The 21159-nt window shown below is 55.9% G+C and overlaps 1 protein-coding gene across 8 annotated transcripts in view; it reads right to left on the bottom strand.

Moving 5' to 3' along the window:
* Nucleotides 1–21159, bottom strand: part of TFDP2 (transcription factor Dp-2) — a 138575-nt gene that overhangs the window by 19499 nt on the left and 97917 nt on the right. For 3 of the 8 annotated variants that reach the window (XM_055125710.1, XM_055125706.1, XM_055125707.1), the window contains 3 exons: nucleotides 15013–15130; nucleotides 11456–11559; nucleotides 1655–1776 (listed from right to left, as the gene is read on the bottom strand). In XM_055125710.1, coding sequence (XP_054981685.1) covers nucleotides 1655–1776; nucleotides 11456–11559; nucleotides 15013–15019 — 233 coding nt within the window. In that variant the 5' untranslated portion in view covers nucleotides 15020–15130. Of the gene's footprint in view, nucleotides 1–1654; nucleotides 1777–11455; nucleotides 11560–15012; nucleotides 15131–21159 lie in introns of those variants that run through there. The other 5 variants (XM_055125708.1, XM_055125709.1, XM_055125711.1 and 2 more) reach the window with 2 other exon arrangements.

The raw sequence follows: 21159 nt of genomic DNA, 5'->3' as shown, positions 1-21159 counted from the left end.
CCGACATCTGCAAAGCTGCTGAGACCCCTCATCACACAGAGCCCGCCCTCTCCCGGAGCTGGACGAGGCCAGAGGGCCAGGGACAGATTCTTGGACTGCTGCGTTACCGCTGTTGTTTAAAAACGGTTGCCCCGGAGATGATTCACTACATCCACGACATGAAGTGACACAAAATAGATTTCAAAGAAAATGGAACTTGTTTATGATCAGACTGACATTCAAGACATGAGAGCAAGACAAAACACGACTTAAAAATATTTCTGAAGGGCGAGTGGCTGGAGAGACAGTGCAGGGGGCCGGGTGGGAGAGGCGTGTGCCACGCACTGGCCTACCGGGGTCTGAACCCCAGCACCCCATACGGTCTGCGTCTGCGGAAGCCGCCAGGAGTAAGCTCTGAGCACAGCCGGGTGTGACTCAAAAAAACAAAACAAAACCTTTATTCCCCCTTTTTAAACTAGTAACCAGCCGGAAGACGGCTCAGAGGGCTGAGCCCATGTGTGGCGTCTAGTAAGATCCATAACGCGACACAGTCCCCAGGACCACCGGAGTAAACCCCGAAGCACCAGTGGAGGGGCCTGGAGTGACAGGACTGAGGGCAGACCCGGGTTCCATCCCTGGCACTCCACTTGGCCCCCCAGAGCCCCGCCGGGGAGTGGTCCCGGAGCACAACTCCAGGATGAGTGGGATACGGCCAAAAAACAAACAAGCAAAACACAAAAAGAAAAGACCCCCAAAGCAAAAGCACCAGGGGGACAGGGAGTGGTCCCCAAACATTTACACACACATGGAAATCCACTGAATTGTGGTCTTCAACACACACCCACGTAAATTCATTGGTTCACAGTCATGAATACACACCTATGCCAATTCACCTATTTCTATCATTAAGGCACACCTATGAAAATTCACTGATTCACGGTCCTAAGTGCACACCTATATCGATTCACCAATTCGCATTCTTTTTTTTTTCTTTTTGGGTCACACCCAGCGATGCACAGGGGACTCCTGGCTCTGCACTCAGGAATTACCCTTGGCAGTGCTCAGGGGACCATAGGGGATTCTGGGATTTGAACCCGGGTTGGCTACGTGCAAGGCAAACTACGTGCCCTACCCGCTGTGCTATCGCTCCAGCCCCACCAATTCACATTCTTAATGCACACCTATGTCAATTCACTGATTCATGGCCGTGAGTGCACACCCATGTCAATGCATCGCTGTGCGCCCTTCATGCACACCCACGCAAGTTCATGGATTGGACTATCAATGCACACATTCCTGCAGTGAATTCACTGGCCGGATCACTAACGTACATCTCTGTCAATTCACTGGTTCACAGGCATCCACGCACTGCTGCGTGAACTCCTCGATCCAATCACGTGTCAACAACGCTGTAAACTCCTTGTTGCGTTCATTTAAGCACACAAATGCCTTGATTCAGTCACCGAGGCACAGCCCTGTAAATTCATCCACCCGCGGTCACTCACGCACCCACACTGACCCACGGACCCGGGCCACTCATGCACCCCTGCTGATCTATCAACCTGGGTCACCGGGCCCCGTCGGGTCCATTGACGTGGGTCATTCACGGTCCACCCACCCGGGTGGTTCGTGCACCCCGGTCGGCCCGGGGAGCCGAGGGCAGGCGCTTGCTTACCCTGGGACCCAGCCGGTGGCCTCGGCGATGTGCGTCTGCGTGACCATGGCGGGCGCGGGCGTGTAGGCGCTCCCAAGGAGGACGCTTCCAGATCCGGGGAGTCTCTGCGGTGTGCTTATGATCTGCAAGGCAGGGCGGTTACTGTGGGGGCGCCGGCGGCCAACGGGGAAAATGAACAAAGGAGGGAGGGGGGGGTCCCTGAGCGACAGAACCCGGCCAACCCGGGTTCGAGCCCCGAGCACCACTGGACGTAGCGCCCCTCCCCACCGCCCGGCTTCAAAAAATAACCAGCCCTCGTCCAGGGAGGTTGCTGGGCCCTCAGTGTCCACCTGGAACTGGGGCACTGGGGACTCACTGAGCTTTGGGAGACCCCCATGGTGGTACATGCCCAGGCGTCACCCACCTGGCCATCCTTGGGGGTGGCGCCTTTCCACTGCGGGCCACTCGCACCCCTGGCCCCCTGACTCCGGATGGTGGCGAGGTCCCCGCTGTCCAGCCACTACCCACCCCCCGGCTCTGCTCCCGCCCAGCCCCCACCAGCCCAAGCACCACTGCCCACCCGCCAGGTGCCTCAGGACCCACCGTCCAGCTGCGCCCGTCCCCCCACGCCTGCCCCAAGGGACCCAGGAGAGGCGCGGGTCCCCTGGACACTGAGCGCCAGAGTCTCGGCAGGCAGCAGGGACAGTGTCCAGTCCCTTGGCGGTGCACAGGCTCGGCCTGGACCCCTAGCCCGGGCCACCCCTGTGCATCAGTGCACAGAGACCTCGATCCCTGCAGGAAGCCCCTCTTGGGGGAAGGACTCAGGGATTAACGCTTCAAGTCACTAAAGACCCATCAGGGATGTTTTAAGGCAGAACAACACTGGGCCAGCGTGACGGGGCAGTGGGGAGGACATCTGCCTCGCGCTCGGGGACCCAGGTCCAGTCCCCAGCATCCTCTAGGGTCCCCCGAGCACCACCAGGAGTGATTCCTGAGTGCAGAGCCAGGAGGAACCCCTGAGCTTTGCCGGTTTGCCGGGTGGGGCCTTCACACTCTTACCCTCCACCACCCCCGCCACCAAAAAACGAAACAAAACAAAGTTTCTGGAAGGCTGGAGAGATGGTAACCGTGGCCAAGGCATTTGTCACTCTTGCAGCAGACCCCGATTCAACCAGAGTGGAGTCAGGAGCAGCCCCGCGCACCCTCACGTGGCCCCACCCCCAAAAGTTTCTTAATCTGCATAGCCAAATTGAAGTCCAAGTCTTACACTTTGCACCGGGCAAAGGGAACAAGCTTATATATTTATAATTGCAACACCCCCCCCCAAACACGTTAGCATATTTTGGGCAGTACTTTTATCAAAAAACAAAACAAAACAAACCAGTCATACTTTACTGAGTGAAGGAATGAGTGACATAAGATCGGGCTGACACACTATTCATTCTTTCGGGTTACCCGGTACAGGCTGATCTCTCTACTTCTGTAGTTTCAAAAATCTCCACAACACTAACACGGTTCGGCTGAAAGTCCCCGGTGAGAACAGCGGTGGTCTATCTATAACTCTTAAGTGCTAGCCCTTACGACAAAAGCAGTTACTCCATTTTTATTGCTTTCTGGTTTTCGTTTTGTTTGTTTTTTTGCTTTTTGGGGGTCACACCCGGCGATGCACTGGGATTACTCCTGGCTCTGCACTCAGGAATTATTCCTGGCGGTGCTCAGGGGACCATATGGGATGCTGGGAACCGAACCCAGGTCGGCCGAGTGCAAGGCAAATGCCCTCCCTGCTGTGCTATTGCTCCAGCCCCCTCTATTGCTTTTTGTCCACCAAAATGCTGGAGATTCATCCTCACCCAGATCAAACCGAGCCTGACTCCAGCTAAGTCCTTAAGTGGCATCATTTAACTGCTGCCCCCTTCCATACCGAACCAGAGAAAGGACTCCTCTGCATTCAAGATTATTATTATCATTATTTGGTTTGGGGGCCACACTGGGCAATGCTCTGCAGTCACTCCTGGCTCTGCACTCAGGAATCACGCCTGGGGGACCATAGGGGATGCCGGGGTGTGCAAGGCAAATATCCTACCTTCTGTACCATCTCTCTGGCTCCAACTAAATTATTAAGGCCCTGGGGGCTGGAGCGATAGCACAGCGGGGAGGGCATTTGCCTTGCATGTGGCTGACCCGGGTTCGATCCCCGGCATCCCATATGGTCCCCCAAGCATTGCCAGGAGCAATTCCTGAGTGCAGAGCCAGGAGTAACCCCTGAGCATCAATGGGTGTGACCCAAAAAGCAAAAAAAAAAAAAATTAAGGCCCAATGAACATGTAATTTCTCTTTTGGGGGGTGTGGGGAAGAGTTTTGGGGTCACACATAGTGATGCTCTGGGATCGAACTGGGGTCACCCACACTTAAGGCGGGGGCCTTCCTCCTGTGCCCTCTAGGCCAGCGTGACTGGGGCAAAGGTGGTCTCCACCACACACAAATGCTTCGGAGACCCAAGTTGAAAAATAAATACACGCAAAAGACAAAAACCTGCTGACAGATGTCTAGCGAGTTCCGAGTCTTCACGGCTCGCCAAGGACTCCTGAATCTGGCGTTCCGAGAGCTTGGGCAGGTTCAGGAGGGGATATGTCTGCACTCCGGACCCCCCCCCCCCCCCCCGCTTTCACTCCACCTCTCACCTCCGCCTCCGCCCCTCGGGGGAGAAGAGTGTGTGTGGGCCTGGCACGGGGAACCCAATAAATGTTCACACCCCGGAGGTGCTTGGGCCTCCTCCCAGCTTGGCCCAGAGGCCTCCGGACAGGCTCAGGAATCAGCCAGGATGCCAGGATCGAACCCGAGTTAGCAGCACTGCAGGCGAGGCAAGTACCTGACCCACGCGGCCATCTCTCCGACCCCTGAACAGAAACCCTTTCCACTGTCTCTGTTTTGCCCCCCCCCCCCCCCGCCGGCTCTGCTCAGGGCTCTCCCCTGGCTCTGGGGGCCCCACGTATGCCCAAGATCAACCCAGAGTGGGCCGTGAGCCAGGCCGGTGCTCTAACCCCCCTCCCAGAGCTCAGGCTCCTGGGGTTTTAAATGATGAAAAAGGAGCTTTTCTGGGATGGTAGCAAAAGAACAAGAGCAGGGGGCTTACCTTGCCGGGGACCCTAGATGGCCCCCAAACCCCGCCAGGAGTGATCCCTGAGCACAGAGCTAGGAGCAAACCCGAGCACTGCCAGGGAGGGCCCCCAAACAAAGCAGACAGCAGCTTTTCTGTTCTCTGAGGAGAGGGCTAAGGCCTTAGCCAGTCTCGCAGGCGGCCAACCCCGTTTCACCCCTGGCCCCCCATTTGGTACAACTCCCGGCCCCCCGCAAAAAAAAAAATATATTCTATAATATAAAGAACATGATTCTCGTTAATTACTGCATCAGAGAGACAAATACCCTGTCCCAGGACGCCGGTCAGCTTCAAAAACGGGAGTAATTGGCAGATCTTCTTTATTGGGTGGTGCCCGGCACCAGAGCCCAGGGGCACTCACCACACACACAGACACACACAGACACAGATACACAGACACACATAGACTCACACACAGACACAGACATACTCACACACAGACACAGACATACTCACACACAGACACATACTCACCTCCCATCCCATCTCACACACACACACAGACACACACACAGAAACAGACATACACATACATGCTCGCCTCCCATCTCACACACACAGCACATACACATAGACACACCACAAAGACACAGATACAGACATACACACTCACCTCCCATATCTCTCTCTCTGTCTGTCTGTCTGTCTGTCTGTCTGTCTGTCTCTCTCTCTCTCTCACACACACACACACACACACACACACACACACACACACACACAGAGCACTATACCACTGCGATGCAGCCAGCCCTAAAGTGAACTAGTCAGCGCTAATCAGTGACTCACTCTGGGAGCCGGAGTCTTCAAGAGACAATTCTCCCCCTCCTTACCCTTGCAGAGTATTAATCACCGCACTGCACTATGTCTGCACTACTTTATTACGAGGGAGGGCTTTCTCTCTTCGAGGAGTACTCAGGATTCAGTTCCTCTGAACTGAAAGGATCAAGGAGCACAGACTACAGGAAGAAAACAGGCAATAGAAATGAGTTCTCTCCACGAGAAAGACTGGAGAGATAGCACAGCAGGTAGGGCGTTTGCCTTGCACGCAGCTGACCCGGGTTCGATTCCTCCTTCCCTCTCAGAGAGCCCGACAAGCTACCGAGAGTATCCCGCCTGCACAGCAGAGCCTGGCAAGCTCCCCGTGGCATATTTGATATGCCTAAAACAGTACCAACAAGTCTCACCATGGAGACATTACTGGTGCCCGCTCGAGCAAATCGATGAGCAACGGGAAGACATTGCTACGTGCTCCATGAGAAATGACTTCGGCAGTGAACTGCCACATTCAAGTGTCTTATTCATTTGCTCATCTGCAGAGCTGAGCATTAAACCTGGGCCCTCTCGTATGCCCTCGAGACAAATTCTCTACTGGCCACATTCTCGCCTGCTTCTTCCTCCACAGGCTGCCCTCTCCGTGGACAGTCCCCGCCAAGAGCGGTCAGCAGCACTGCCTTCCTTTCAGGAGTCTGGATCCAAAGAAATCCACACACACCCCTTCTGGGCTGGAGAGGTAACATGGGGTGAAGGCGCTCGCTCACACTGACAGGTTCCAGGCCCGACACCGTGATCTGTCCCAGAGCTCTGTAGGGGTCACTCCTGAGACAGAGCCAGGGACAGCTCCTGGGCACTGTGGGGTGCGGCCTCTGAACACAAAGCAAATGAAAGAAAGAAAACAGAAGGGGCTGGAGTGATAGCACAGCCGGGAGGGTGTTTGCCTTGCATGTGGCCAACACTGATTCGATCCCAGCATCCCATATGGTCCCCCGAGCACTGCTAGGAGTGATTCCTGAGTGAAGAGCCAGGAGCAAGCCCTGAGCATCACTGGGTGTGACCCCCTGGCCCCCCCCCCAAAAAAAAAGAAGAAAAAAGAGAAGAGGAAAATAAGAAGAAAATGTCTTGGTTCTTTTTGCCTGCCTTTTCGGTGCTGACAGAGTCATGGAGGGTGTGTGTGTGTGTGTCTGTGTGTGTGTGCGCACGTGTGTGTGTGTGTCTTACTCCACCCAAGATGCCTACAGGAGGTTCCTGAATCAACGTACAAGGAATCCCAACCCACCAGGCCACACAGCAAGAGACAGGGGGTGTGGGGGTGATGTAGGGGCAGGAAAGAGCAGGAGGCTGTGGTTTGGGGGGTTGGGAGGCACATGCAGACACCCTGAAGAAGGAAGAATGAGCAAAGACAATAAAGACGATACAGGTGAGGGTCAGACATAGTTCTCCGCCCACGAGACAGCCCGGCCTCACACGTCACCCCTGGGGAGTGAGCACCCAGCTCACAGGCTGCTGAGCCCTAAATATGGGGGCCCGCGGAGGAGGGATACTAGGGGTGCCACTCTCCTCTCTCTTCCCCTCTTCTCTCTCTCTCTCTCTCTCTCTCTCTCTCTCTCTCCATCCAGCGATGCTCAGGGGCTCCTCCTGGCTCTGCACTCAGGAATTACTCCTGGCAGTGCTTGGGGAACCATACGGGATGCTGGGATTCAAACCCGGGTCGGCCGGCCACATACGAGGCAAACTCCCTACCCGCTGTGCTATTGCTCCAGCCCCCCATTTCTCTCCCTCCCCCTCCCCCTCCCCCTCTCTCAAACCAATCAAGCCACAGCACCACCTGCTGGCAGCGGCGCAGTAGCTCAACCCCCTTCCCATAGCCGGAGAGATGAAAACGTTCTATACATACACACACAAAACAATTTGAAATTTGGGGCCCGGGAGAGGGTAGGAGCAGCCAGGGCTCACCTCCAGCTCAGTCGCCAGGAGTAACCCCTGAGCACTGAGCCCGGAGTGTGGCCCCAAGACAAAAAATCGCAAAACAGAAGTAGAAAGGAGCAGTCAAGGCCTACCAACGAAAATTCCAGAAAAAACAAACAAAAACACCCACCAGGGCAGTCAGATCCCTTAAGGGCTCACGATGCCGCAAGAGAGCACAACTTACTAGAATCCAGGCTCAGAGACGCAGAAGATTTTATCTCCCTGGGGACAGAGTTCGTATTCTTCCAAGAAACTCAGTGGGGGCAGGAAAGTCAAGGGCCAGGAAAGGGAGGTGGAAGCTTTAAATAAGAAAAGAGTCGCAGGGCTCCGGAAAGAGCCCAGGACCCTCATTTGCTTACAAATGGACAGTGAGTGAAACCGCATTCGCTGAGGCCCAGGGACACACACAGAACGATTGTGCTCATTAGTGGGATATAAAAATACAGGTCTGAGATAATCCCCAAGGACATCGGGAACAAGGGCCTGGAGGGCTGTTCCAGGGTTGGAACCCGCCTCGGGGGCTGGGGGGAGGGGAAGGGCAGCCGGGACAGAGAAGAGACCCACTGGTGGTGAGAGTTGGAAATGGTCACTCTGGGTAAGAACTGCCTGCTGGACTCAGGTACTCAGGACCCGTCCTACGATCCATAGTGCCCGGAAGGAGAGAGAAAGAGTATAAAAGTGTCCGCCAGAGAGGCAGGCTGGTTGGGGGAGGGGGGTGGGGGGCAGGAGGGATGGATACTGGGGGCATCGGTGGTGGAGAATGTTCAGAGGTGGAGGGAGGGTGTGACTGGAACATTGTAGGAGTGAAAAAACCTGACCATAAACAACTTGATAACGAGAATCAGGATCACGAGGCTGGGGGGGAGGGGGGAGAAGAAGCTCCCGGACCTCCAGGACCCCACCCGGGCAATCCCCAAAGCTGACGGGGGCCGCTCCTGGTACCATCCCGGGTCCCCCAAGCCCTGCTGGGCGTGATCCCTGAGCACAGCCACGTATAGGCACAAAACCCAAAATAATTTTTTTCTCCAATGCTGGAATGTCCAGGGCTGGGGAGAGAGAGGAGCAGGGAGGGAGGGTGCTTGCCTAGTGAACGGCTGGCGGGGGGGGGGGTTGATCCCCGGCCCCCCAGGGCCCCCCTCAAGCCCCATCAGGTGTAATTCCTGAGAGCAGAGCCCGAGTAACCCCTGAGCATCACTGGGCGTGGCCCAAGGCCCCGACCCCCGCCCCAGGGGAAAAACCCAGTAAGAAAACAGACAAACCAAAACCCCCAAAATACTTGGAATGGTCAGAGACCAAAGAGTATGGGAGAGGACGGTCTGTTTGGGGGCCACAGCCAATGCTCAGAGCGCACTCCTGGGGTGCTCGGGGACCAGGTGGAGAGTCAGGGATTAAGCCCAGGTCAGCTGCGTGCAGGGCCGGGGCCCAGCCTTGCACTCTGGCCACAGTCCCTGCTCTGACATACCTGAAATACCCCGAGATTAAAACCTGCCAAGCAAGAACACTCTGCTGGAGATTCCTTCAGATAAGAGTCCAGTCAGGGAAGGAGAAAGGGAGGGAGAAGACACCCAGGAGATGCGGCCATGAAAGATGCCTGCAGGGACGTGGAGATGGCCGGAGGGACACGGCAGCCACCTGCCAGAGCCCGAATCCCCGAGGCCGAGCAGGGTTCCCCAGAGCCCCGCCAGGGACCACTGAACACAGGGGCAGGGACAGCTCCCAAGTCTGAGCCAATGAGGTTTGGGGTTTTGGGGCCACACCTGGCAGTGCTCAGTGCTTGCTCCTGGCAGGGTCGGGAGACCAAAGTGGTGCTGGGGATGGAACCCAGGTCAGCCGCATGCAAAGCAAGCGCCCGACTAGCTTCTCAGCAGTCTGTCAAGGCCAGCGGGTAAAGCAAACCCAGGTCCGATCCCTGGCTCCACACATGGTGCCTGAAGCAATCAAGGAGTGATCCCTGAGCAGGGGGCCAGGAGTGAGCTCTGAGCACTGGCAGGGAAGGAGGCAGGGTGGGAAGGGAGGAAGGGAGGGAGGGAGGGAGGGAGGGAGGAAGGAAGGGAGGAAGGGAGGAAGGAAGGAAGGAAGGAAGGAAGGAAGGAAGGAAGGAAGGAAGGAAGGAAGGAAGGAAGGGAGGGAGGGAGGGAGGGAGGGAGGGAGGTGGGGAGGGGGGGAGGGAGGAAGGGAGGAAGGAAGGAAGGAAGGGAGGGAGGGAGGGAGGGGGGAGGGGGGAAGGAGGAAGGAGGGAAGGAGGAATGAAGGAAGAAAAGGGAGGGAGGGCAGGAGGGAAGGAGGAAGGGAAGGGAAAGAAGGGAGGGAGGGCGGGCGTGCGTGCTCTTCACATGAGTCCCAACTAACGGGCCGGGCGTAGCTGCGCTCAGCGCACACGTCTCCACATGCACACGTCTCCACATGCACACCTGTCCACGTGTCTCCCATGTGCTGCCCAGAAAGGCCTGAGGCGCCCGCGCTCACGGCCAGTCTCTGGAGACGCGTCCCAGTGCCAGGAGCGAGCGGGGCCACTCACCTGAGGAGCCACATTCCTCGCATGCCTAAGTGAAGGGGTCAGCCCGGGGCTGGAGCGCGGCCGGGAAGGCACAGTCCTCAACTGACCCAGAAAAATGCCAAAAGTCCGAGGAGCCTCCGGGGCCGGCGGGACGGAAAGGGGGCTGGGAGGAAGGGCCGTCTCGGGACCCCTGTGCTTAACAGAGGGACGAGCCTGATGGGCCGACCCACGCCTCAGTGCTCCAGGTCCCTCGGGCATGCCCCGGCCACGAAGGTCGGCGCTGAAGTGTCTCCGCAATTCTGCTCACCGTAGGGAAGCATTTGGGTCAGGGACTGATTGAGCCACTTGTTTATCAATAAGCAACCAACCTCACTTATAAGTAAACTTTATATATGTATATGAATATATATGAATATATTAAATATCCCATTGTTCATCGAATATTAAATGAAAATATATTAAAACAAATACATAAGGGGCTGGAGCAATAGCACAGCAGGTAGGGCATTTGCCTTGCACGCGGCCGACCTGGGTTCGAATCCCAGCATCTCATATGGTCCCCTGAGCACAGCCAGGAGTAATTCCTGAGTGCAGAACCAGGAGTAACCCCTGAGCATTGCTGGGTGTGACCCAAAAAGAAAAAAAAACCACACACACACAAACACAAACCTCGTTTATAAATAAACCTTCCCTTGCTCCGGAAAGGGGTACGGGCTGGAGAGACAGAACAGTTCAGGCCCTTTGCCTTGCACGAGGCAGACCTGGGTTCGATCCTCAGCAGCACGGTGGGGTTCCCCATGCACCCCCAGAAGGGATGCCCGAGCACAGAGCCAGACTGACTGGGGCCCCCAGACTGAACCAAACCAACAACGGTGACAAAAAAGTGACACAGGCGCTGTGACATCATTAATGAACGCCCCCAGAGAAACCACTATCTTTCCCATTTCAGCTGCTAAGGAAAAGATAAAATGGGGGTCACCACCCGTCAGTGAGAGTTTCAAAGAAACCGCTCCAGGGAGATGAACTCTTGGTCATATTCAACTCAGGAGTATGGGCACAGAAAGGCAAATTCCTTGCACACAGTAGGCCCAGGTTTGATCCTCGGCATCCCATATGGTCCCCTGAGTACTGCCACGAGTAATTCCCGGACACTGAGCCAGGAGTAAGCCCTGAGCATCACTGGGTGTGGCCCCAAGGTCTAAATAAATAAACAGCTTTCCCCAGGAGTGCTTAAGACAGACCAAGGACATAATTCTACAGGACAGAACGCCTTCCATGGGTGAGGCCCCGGGTTCCACCCCTGGTATCAGAAAATAAAAAAAATAAATAAACAAAGAGAGGAAGTGCCTGACAGAAATGAAGTAGCACTTTCGCGCTAATGTCTTTAGTCTAAGCCTCGGAATCCAAGACAGGACGATTTTCTTACCATTTGGGGTCCAACATTCACATTGATTGGTCCTAAGGTTTTGGGTAAAATCTTTGTTGGTGAATTGGTGCTGGAAACTGGAAACGCAACAAAGGAAATGTTACCTGCAAAGACACAAGGGGACATCCGGTTATGGGGGCAAGTTCCTGGCCCCCCGGGTGAGCCCGTAATCCGCGGTGCGGAACCCGAGAAAACAAACGGTTCCATCATGCTCACTTATTAGGCTGGGATGTCAGAGGTGTGTGTGTGTGTGTGTGTGTGTGTGTGTGTAATGCTGGGATGTCAGGGGTGTGTATGTGTGTGTGTGTACGCAGTGCGGAACCCGAGAAAACATCTTGCTCACAATAAAGGCTGGGATGTCAGGTGTGTGTGTATGTGTGTGTGTGTGTGTGTGTGTGTGTGTGTGTGTGTTTTGAGTTGAAACATACAGAGCTTTAATATCATCCTGGAAACAAAGAAGAAAAATCAAATGAAATGGAAAAACATGTATGTCTGAGGGCTGCAGAGGGAGTTCAATGGGCTGAGCTCAGGTGAACATGCTTGGCATGCAGCAGGCCCGAGTTCAAGCCCTGGCATCACGCGCACGCGCGCGCACACACACACACACACACACACACAAGTGCGCTCTGCCAATCAGAAAGTCTTGTTGGTTTGTTTTGTTTGGGGGCCATAGCTGGAGGTCCTCAGGGTTCACCCTGGCGGGGCTCAGGAGGGGCATAGGGGGAGTTGGAGATTGAACCCAGAGGGCCACATGCAAGGCAAGTGCCCTGTCCACTGTCCCATTGCTCAGGCCTCCACCAGAAAGGCTTTATGGGACAACACTAAACGGTCACGCTCCAAGGGAATGTGCTGAAAACACTGACAAACTAGGATGCCACCGTGTCTTCGAGGCCGGATTCTGGGATCCTCGTGGGGAACTGATTTCAATCCCGGAAATCCCACGGGAGAGGCCGGCGGTCACGCCCCAGCAGGAGCGAAGCAGTGCTTTTCTGAACTGCTGTCAACTCTCTACCGCCCGGCAAACCTCAGCTCCTCCCAGTTCTCTTACTAGAAGAGAACTGAGACCCTCATGGTTCGGGGACGGGACTCGGGGTGCGGGGGGTGGCCCCAGCACTGCAGAGTCTCACGGCAATAAAATAAAAAGAGACAGTAAGCCAACGCAACCGAAAACTGACAAGGCGGCCACTTACGGGGGTGGCCTTCAGTACAGGAGCACCAAGGCCACTCCAGCCTCCTCCTCTCAGCGCCCACCCGTCTGAGGTGCTCCTCAGCCCCTCTCAGCATCCTTCCCCGGGCAGGGGGTCACGACCCTTTCCTGACTGGGAATGCACTGGAGGTGTCTGTCACCTCACTATGCCGACCGGCATTCTCTCCCTCTGCCCACTCATCTCCCTGAGCTCCATGTAGGGCACACGCATGTGCGTGAGTGTCTGGGAATAGAACTTAGGACCTTATGTGTGTTTGTGTGTTCGGGTGTAGTGCCAAGGAATGGAACCCAGGACCTGTGTGTGTGTGTATGTGTGTGTGTGTGTGTGTGTGTGCGTTGGGGACGGAACCCAGTACCTCTGTGTGTGTGTGTGTGTGTGTGTGTGTGTGTGTGCGTGTGTGCATGTGTGTATGTGGTACTGGCACCTCGCCGGCACCAAGCATCCCCCCGACACCCCATCGGAGACCCGCTCTCCAAGGTGCTCATGCCCTGGGCCCCGTCTGCTCTGCAGCTGCTGCTCCTTCTCGGCCTTGGTCTGGGCGTAAGCCTGAGCCCCGGGATGACCCTCACACACCCCGTGAGAAGCCCGGAGAGTCAGGCCCCCTGCTCAGTCCCCCCCACTCCCCCTGCAGTCTGGTGTCTCCTTCCTCACGCAGCTGCCACGGGCTGACTCGGGGACGCGCTCAGCTCGGGGCTGGGTCCAGCTCCCCGGAACTCGGCACGACTCTCTCCCCGGCCTTAAAATTCACTTGAGGGAAATCAGTGTGTGTGTGTGTGTGTGTGTGTGTGTGTGTGTGTGTGTGTGTGTGTGTGTGTGTGTGTGTACACACGGGGTGGGGGGGCGTTGGAACCCAGAATTTCACAAATGCAAGGCAGGCACAGTACCAAGAGCCAGATCAGATCAGCGCGTGCGCGCACACGTGTGTGTGTGTTTGTGTGTACACTGGGGATGGAACCCAGAATCTCACAAATGCAAGGCAGGCGCCGTACCAACAAGCCAGGACTCCAGCCCGGCAGGAATTCCCTGAAAATCCCCGCTGCGTCCCTCCAACTGCGGGCCTCGGCCCTTGCCTCCTCTCGGCACACGAACAAGCATTCTCTCTCCCACCCTGAACCCGACACTGGGCTTCCCCGTGCACAGCCCTCTGACCGCCGGCTCACGGCTCTTCCCTGCCACAGCAAAGCGGGTAAAACCTCCCAGCAAGGTCGGACTCCACTTCCCCTGGGTTTTTTTGAAGCCACTCGGACCCGCGCTTTCCTGTCCCCACGACTTTTCAGAGCGAGCTCTGAGCTCTTCTCAAGGTGCCATTTCCCAGGAGCACAATTCCTGGGTCAATTCTCAGCCGTTCAATGCCTTGACCCAATCAGCTGCGCTTGGTACTTTCTAGATCCCGCCTTCTTTTGGGACACTCTTCCACTGGCCTGCGACCCAACATTATCTTTTAGTTCTAGCCCATTGACTCCTCCTATGTAAGAATGCTCCAGGGGGCCAAAGAGATAGTACAGTGGGTAGGGCATTCATTGGCCTTGCACCAGGCTGATCCGAGTTCCATCCCCAGACAGTATGGTGGGCAGGGTGCTTGCCTTGCACACGGCTGAGCGAGTCCTGAGCTCAGAGCCAGGAGTAACTCCTGAGCGTCGCAGGGCCCAAAAGCAAAACACAAAATCTGGGGCCGCAGGGATAGTAGAGCAGGGAGGGCACTTGCCTTGCACACGGCTGACCCGGGTTAGATCTCTGGCATCCCCTATGGTCCCTGGAGCACTGCCAGGAGTGATCCCTGAGTGCAGAGCCAGGAGTAAGCCCCGGGCATTGACACGTGCGGCCCCAAACAAAAAGCCAAACGAACAAACAAAACATTTTCCAGAGCCCCTAGGTTGGGTACCCCAATCCTTTCCCTGCCATCTCCTCTCAAGGCCGAGCTCCGTGGGCACCGGGCACGTGTCCCCGGACGAAAGATAAGGCTCCGCTAACCGGCTGCCATCTCTCCGCCCCCCCTTATGGCGTGTGCTGGACACGGGCAATTCCAGGGCATCATTCCGGGCCCTTCTCGTCCACCCAGAAGCCTCCGCCCCTACATCACTCTCTTCATCTCAGCACGGGAGGCGCCTTCCTCAACGCTGCAGACCACAAGGGGGGAAAATACCACCGAGTCCTCCGTTCCCAACGTTCAGCTCACAGACGCTGTCAGGGGGCGCGGGGGTGCGTGGTGGGTGGTCCAGGACCCGCCGCGCTCACGGAGGCGCGGGGGCCTCACAGCCCCTCAGCGCCCGCCCCTGCACCTCTTGTTGGCCACATCTTTAAAGCAGAGCCTGGGGGCCGGGGAGGTAGCACAGTGGGTAAGGCGCTTGCCTTGCATGTGGCCGGCTCTGGTTGGATCCCTGGTACCGCCTCTGGTCTCCCAAGCACCACTAGGAGTGATCCCTGAGCACCGAGCCCGGAGGAAGCCCTGAGCACCGCCAGGTGTGACCTACAAATAAAGAAAATTTCAAAACAGTCGATTCATTGGGGACCAGTACAGCGGGGAGGGTGTGTGCCTTGCACGCGCCTGACCCCGGGTTCAATCCCCGGCATCCCATAGGGTCCCCCGGGCACCAACAGGAGTAACTCCTGGGGGCAGAGTCAGGAGTAACAACCCCTGAGCATCACCAGATATGGCCCAACACACGAACAACGGAACAAGCGCCCAGCTGACCCCCACTGATTTCAAACGGATGACCCAGACGCAAGGTCTCCTTAAAACGGATTCTCCATTGCGGCTGCGGGAAAACTTAAAACAATTTCTTCTTCTTCTATTTTTTCGTTTATTTTTCCTTTTTTTTGCTAGTTTTGGGCCACACCCAGCAATGCACAGGGGTCACTCCTGGCTCTGTGTTCAGGAATCACTCCTGGCGGTGGCCCATATAGGATTCCGGGAATTGAACCCAGGTCAGCCGCATACAAGGCAAACGCCCTCCCCGCTGTGCTATCGCCCTGGCCCAAACTTAAACAATTTCGTTTCTGAAAGGGGTCCCCGTTACCCTCCTCCAGGGCCCCCTTCTCTGCAGCCAGAGTCCCAGCGAGGACCTCTGACCCCTCCTCTGTCCCCTGCCGGCACCCCCGAGGCCCCCCCCGCCCATCCTGGCCATGCAAGCCAGTCTCCCCCATGGCTCTGGCCTTGCAAGTTCCCCCCCACCTCAGACCCCCCCTCATCTAAGAGCCCGCTGCCCCGCTGTCCCCCCAGTCCCGGCTGAGCTGTCACTGCCTGAGGCCCCAGCCCCCGCTGGGAACGCTCACCCCGGCATCCGCCCTGCAGGCGTGCACGGAGCATTCTAGTGCGGGGCCCGGCGGCCCTCAGAAGCCGGCACCTCGCTCCCTGCTGTGTGGCCAGCACCCGGGCCAGTTCGGGGACACAGCAGAGCAGCACGGGGGTCTGTGTGGCGTGTGCACGGAGGGATGAAGGACTCACACAAGCGGACGACACGGACTCGCCAGGTCAGAGAACGCAGCGTGGCCCTCCCACCCCCCGCCCTGCTGCGAGCTCAGGGGGCCGCCCTGGCACGGTCCGGCCTAGCTACGATACTAAGACACAGGCAGAAGCCCTCCTTCCCCCCTTCCGCACACGTCCACAGACCACCGCTCTCTGCGCGGCTTTTTTTTTTTTTTTTGCTTTTTGGGTCACACCTGGCGATGCACAGGGGTTACTCCTGGCTCTGCACTCAGGAATTACTCCTGGCGGTGCTCAGGAGACCCTATGGGATGCTGGGGATCGAACCCGGGTCGGCCGTGTGCAAGGCAAACGCCCTACCCGCTGTGCTATCGCTCCAGCCCCATCTGCAGCTTTTTCTTAATACCATTATCCACTTCCGAACCCATGTAAGCTGGCGTGGCTTTAATATTCATTATTTTTACTCATTTTCTTTTTTTTTTTTGCTCTGGGAACCACATCTGTGGTGCTCCGGCCTACTCCTGCCTCTGTGCTCAGGGTTCACTCCTGGCAGTGCTCGGGGAATGCTGAGATGGACCCCAGGTATGCAAGGCAAAGGTCCTCCCTCCCCTTGCTCCAGCCCCTCAACCTTTATTTTATTAGCTGCTAAGCAGAAAGTTCCTTTTACGTCCCAGCAGTTTACTGCATTGTAGAGTAATGAAAAAGCTTTTATTTTATTTATTTGTTTATTTATTTTTTGCTTTTTGGGTCACACCTGGCGATGCACAGGGATTACTCCTGACTTTGCACTCAGTAATTACTCCTGGCAGTGCTCAGGGGACCATATGGGATGCTGGGATTCGAACCTGGATTGGCCGCGTGCAAGGCAAACGCCCTACCCGCTGTGCTATCACTCCAGCCCCTGAAAAGCTTTTAATGCTACAAACATTAACTACAGATCTCTATTCCAGTCACCCCCAGGGCTGTGCGTCTGTCGGGGTCCACGGCTGCACCAAGGGGCTGAGGCCCTTGACCTCCGACCTCCCTTCAGAGCGGGCACGCGCATACTCGCACCTCGCCGAGAGCCTGCGGGGGCCGGTAGGGCACCCTGACTTTGCTCAGGCTTGGGCACGCCAACAGTGTTCACCGTGTCTCCTCTGAAAGGCATCGAAGGGCCAGAGAGGGTGCTCGGTCCCTGGCACTGCAGGGAGGCGTGGTGGAGAGCCCTGAGCACTGAGCCCTGGGTCCTGGCAGGGACATCTGGCCCGCTTGGCCAAGACAACTGGGAGTGGCCCAGGGGCTCCTGGGACTGCTTGGGAGGTCCCCGGAAAGATGAGAGTAAAATGCAGTGAAAGCCACCCCAGGTTCCCTGCCTGGGCACTAAGCCCATCTTTCTGTTCAAAAAAAAAAAAGAAAAAATATTTTTAGGGGCGGGAGAGAGAGCGGAGCAGGCTGGGTGTCTGCCCGGCTGGCTGGCACACAGCCTACTGGGGTAAGCTCCCCGGCGCCCCATACGGTCCCCTCAAACCCGCCTGGGTGCAGAGCCGAGAGAGAGCCTGGAGCACCGCCAGGTGTGGTGCCAAAACAAAAACACAAACAAAAAAATTTTAACTAAAAAAACATAAATTAGGGGCTGGAGCGATAGTATAGTGAGGAAGGTGTTTGCCTTGCATGCGGCCGACCCGGGTTCGATTCCCAGCGCCCCAGCTGGTCCCCCGAGCACCGCCAGGAGTCATTCCTGAGTGCAGAGCCAGGAGTAACCCCTGAGCATCGCTGGGTGTGACCCAAAAAGAAAATAAATTAAAAATCAAAAATAAATAAATAAATAAAAACCACGTCCTTCCTTTTCAAGTTCTCCCTCTCCTCCTCATGGCTGCAGGTGTGGGGGTCTCACGCGCCTCCAGCTCCAGTGCTGGGAACACTGCGGGTGACATTTGGCCACGGGGCTCACATGGGTCCATACACGCTCGCCAGACAGCACACTCGGAGCTGAGGCACATGCTATAGTGGCGGTGTTTGCCGGGGCGTCCGGGGCGCTCACAAGTCACTCCCGCCTGCCTCCCAGCCATGCAGGGGGCCCATTTTCTCTGCCGTGGTGCCCGCTAGGGGTGGCTGTGGTCAGGCTGGACACTGCTCACAGCACTGGGGAGCTCAGGCAGCAGAGCTGCAAAGACCACGGCTGGCGCATGTGGGGGCACTGGGGATTGAACTCATGACCATGCGTTCACAAAGCGGATGGATGTTCTATTTCACCGTGCGGATGCTCTAAGTCTCTGCTCTAGTCTAATGGTCCGAGCCTGTCTTGGTTTTCTTAGATAATCTTGAAATATTAAAAGAATAGCCTATCTGCTGCAATTTTAAGCTTGATATGACTTAATTTGTAGGGGGAAGCTGGGGGGAGGGGAGATAAGCTACACCTGGCAGTGGGGGGGTCACTCCCTGCTGGGTGCTTTGGTGCTTGGGCTACCAGGTGATAGGTGCTGGGGACCGAATCTGGGGCTCTCATGTACAAGGCATGCCCTGCACCCCTTAGAGTTATCTCCTCGCCCCACTTTACGTACTTTCAAAAAAGGTAATTAATTTCAAAGTTCTCTCCCGTTATGACTCTGGGTCCTACTTAAAAAAAAAAAAGATGAAGCTCCCTGGGACAGAAGGAGAGGTTGTGCAGCCGGCAGACGCCTGCTCTGCACAGGGCCGATCACTCTCAATACCTGAGAACCACCGAGTGTGACCCCAAACCAAAACCAAGCAAAAGCTATGCAGTTCTTATCTCCAAGGGTTTGTTTCCAGCTGGCGACACCCTTCCTTGAAATCACCATTCGAACATCCTGAGAGTATCTTAAATACCCCTCGTGCTTTCTTACCAGATTTTAATGCCTTTTTTTTTTTTCTTTTTTGGGTCACACTGGCGATGCTCAGGGGTTATTCCTGGCTCTGCACTCAGGAATTACTCCTGGCAATGCTCAGGGGACCATATGGGATACCGGGAATCGAACCCGGGTCGGCCACGTGCAAGGCGAACGCCCTCCCCGCTGTGCTATCGCTCCAGCCCCGAGACTTGAATGCCTTTTCAAGGCCACGAGCCCTCTGGAAAGTGTCTGATGTAAGCTGGGTTAGACCAGCATCCCAGTGGCGACGTGGCTCGGAGGTGATGCCACGCTTGGCGTGCCCGAGGCCTCAGCTTTGCTCCCTGATGCGAAAAACGGGGAAAGCACCGTCCCCCACCCCCACCTCCCAGATCACTCCTCTCGGGAAATCATGGCCTGCTCCCGCTCCCGCTCCCCAGCAGGGAGATAAATGTTCCCCTGACCGACCACTCCGTTGGAATCCACAGCTGCCTTTCTCTTTCCAGGACAGAGAATAGAACTGCCTTCCTATTGCCTATTTATGGGCCAGGATCACCTGACTTTACTCATTATTAATATTTCCGGGGCTGGAGCAATAGCACAGCAGGTAGGGTTCTGCACGCGGCCGACCTGGGTGCAATCCCGGCATCCCGTATGGTCCCAAGCACCACCAGGATTAATTCCTGAGTGCAGAGTTGGGAATAACCCCTGAGCATCCCTGGGTGTGACCAAAAACAAACAAAAAAATTCCACGAAGCAATGAGCAGTCGTGAATTTCTTCCCTTCTGAGACCACACTTTTGGCCACTGGAGCGTGACAGTTGTCATGGGCCATTGGCTGGTGTCCAGTACAGGCCTAATGAGGCCTCATCACAGCTCCTGCTGCAACGGGCTGATGGTGAGTTAAGCGTGACGGTCGCGCAACCCACAACTCGACAGAATGGCCCGGGAGAAGTGATGGCGGGATTCGGCACATCATGGCCTTTATGTGAAGAGCTGGGGGACGATCGATGGGAGGCCTGATCTTCTTAAATGAAACAAGTGAAATTAAATAAAATGAGCCACTCAGGGGGCTGGAGCAATAGCACAGCGGGCAGGGCATTTGCCTTGCATGCGGCCAACCCGGGTTCGATTCCCAGCATCCCATATGGTCCCCTGAGCACTGCCAGGGGTAGTTCCTGAGTGCAGAGCCAGGAGTAATCCCTGTGCATCGCCAGGTGTGACCCAAAAAGAGAAAAAAAAAATTAGCCACTCATAATTTACCTGGAATCACATCCCACTGGAAACACCAAATTGTGAGGTAAGGACAAACAGCCTGTCTTTTTAATTTTGTTTTGATTTGGGCCACACCCTGCAGTGCTCCGGGCTGACTCCTGGCTCTGTGCTCAGGGATCACTCCTGGCAGGGACTTGGGGAACCAAATTGAGGTGCCAGGGATCAAACCTGGGCCAAGGGCAGGAAAAGCAGGTGTCCTACCAGCGTCCTTCACGTTCATGCTAAAACAACCTCAGAGCTTTTATCTTTTTGTAATCTTGATTTCTGCACCACATTCAAAAATACTTGGGGTCCATGGCCTGGTGCTCGGGGGACCATCTGGTGCCCGGGCCTGAATGTAGAAGCCCCACCTGCAGGGCCATCTCCCTGGCCCTGGACGCTGTTTTCATTCATGTTGTAATGGCTGGCATCTTGAGTACTAAAGGGCTTGCCCTACCTGTCCACTGTAAGTCAGGTTCCTCTCTCTTACATTTCAAAGTGCCTCAGACGAAAAAGCCACAGGCCACCAGCATCTCCTAACCCTGTTCCTGGAGAGACACACTACTGAAAACGAAACAGACCCAAGTTCCTAACAGTCCAAAGAGTAAGAGCTAGAGACACTTCTAGGCTGGGCACCTCTAGCAGAGACCACGCAGTCGAGAGGGCAGAGATGACTAGAAAAGAAAGAGACCAAGGGGCCAGAGAGATGGTTCAGTGGGTAGGGCACTGGCCTAGCACACGGCCAACCTGGGTTTGAGCACTGCAGGGTCTGGCCCCAAATCAAAACATAAAATTAAAAATTGAAGGAAGTGACAGTAACTACAAGGCACACACACGCACATGCGCACGCACACACACACATACACACACACACACACACACACACACACACACACACGTCCTGAGCATCCCTGGGTGTGGCCCCAAACCAAGCAAACAAGAAAGATCCAGGTGACCAGACTGTTAAGGGCCATTTGCCTTGCATGCTGCCAGC

This window comes from Sorex araneus, chromosome 2 (assembly GCF_027595985.1).
Source record: "Sorex araneus isolate mSorAra2 chromosome 2, mSorAra2.pri, whole genome shotgun sequence".
Taxonomy (NCBI): Eukaryota; Metazoa; Chordata; class Mammalia; order Eulipotyphla; family Soricidae; genus Sorex; species Sorex araneus.
This window is presented reverse-complemented; position numbering and strand designations above follow the sequence as displayed.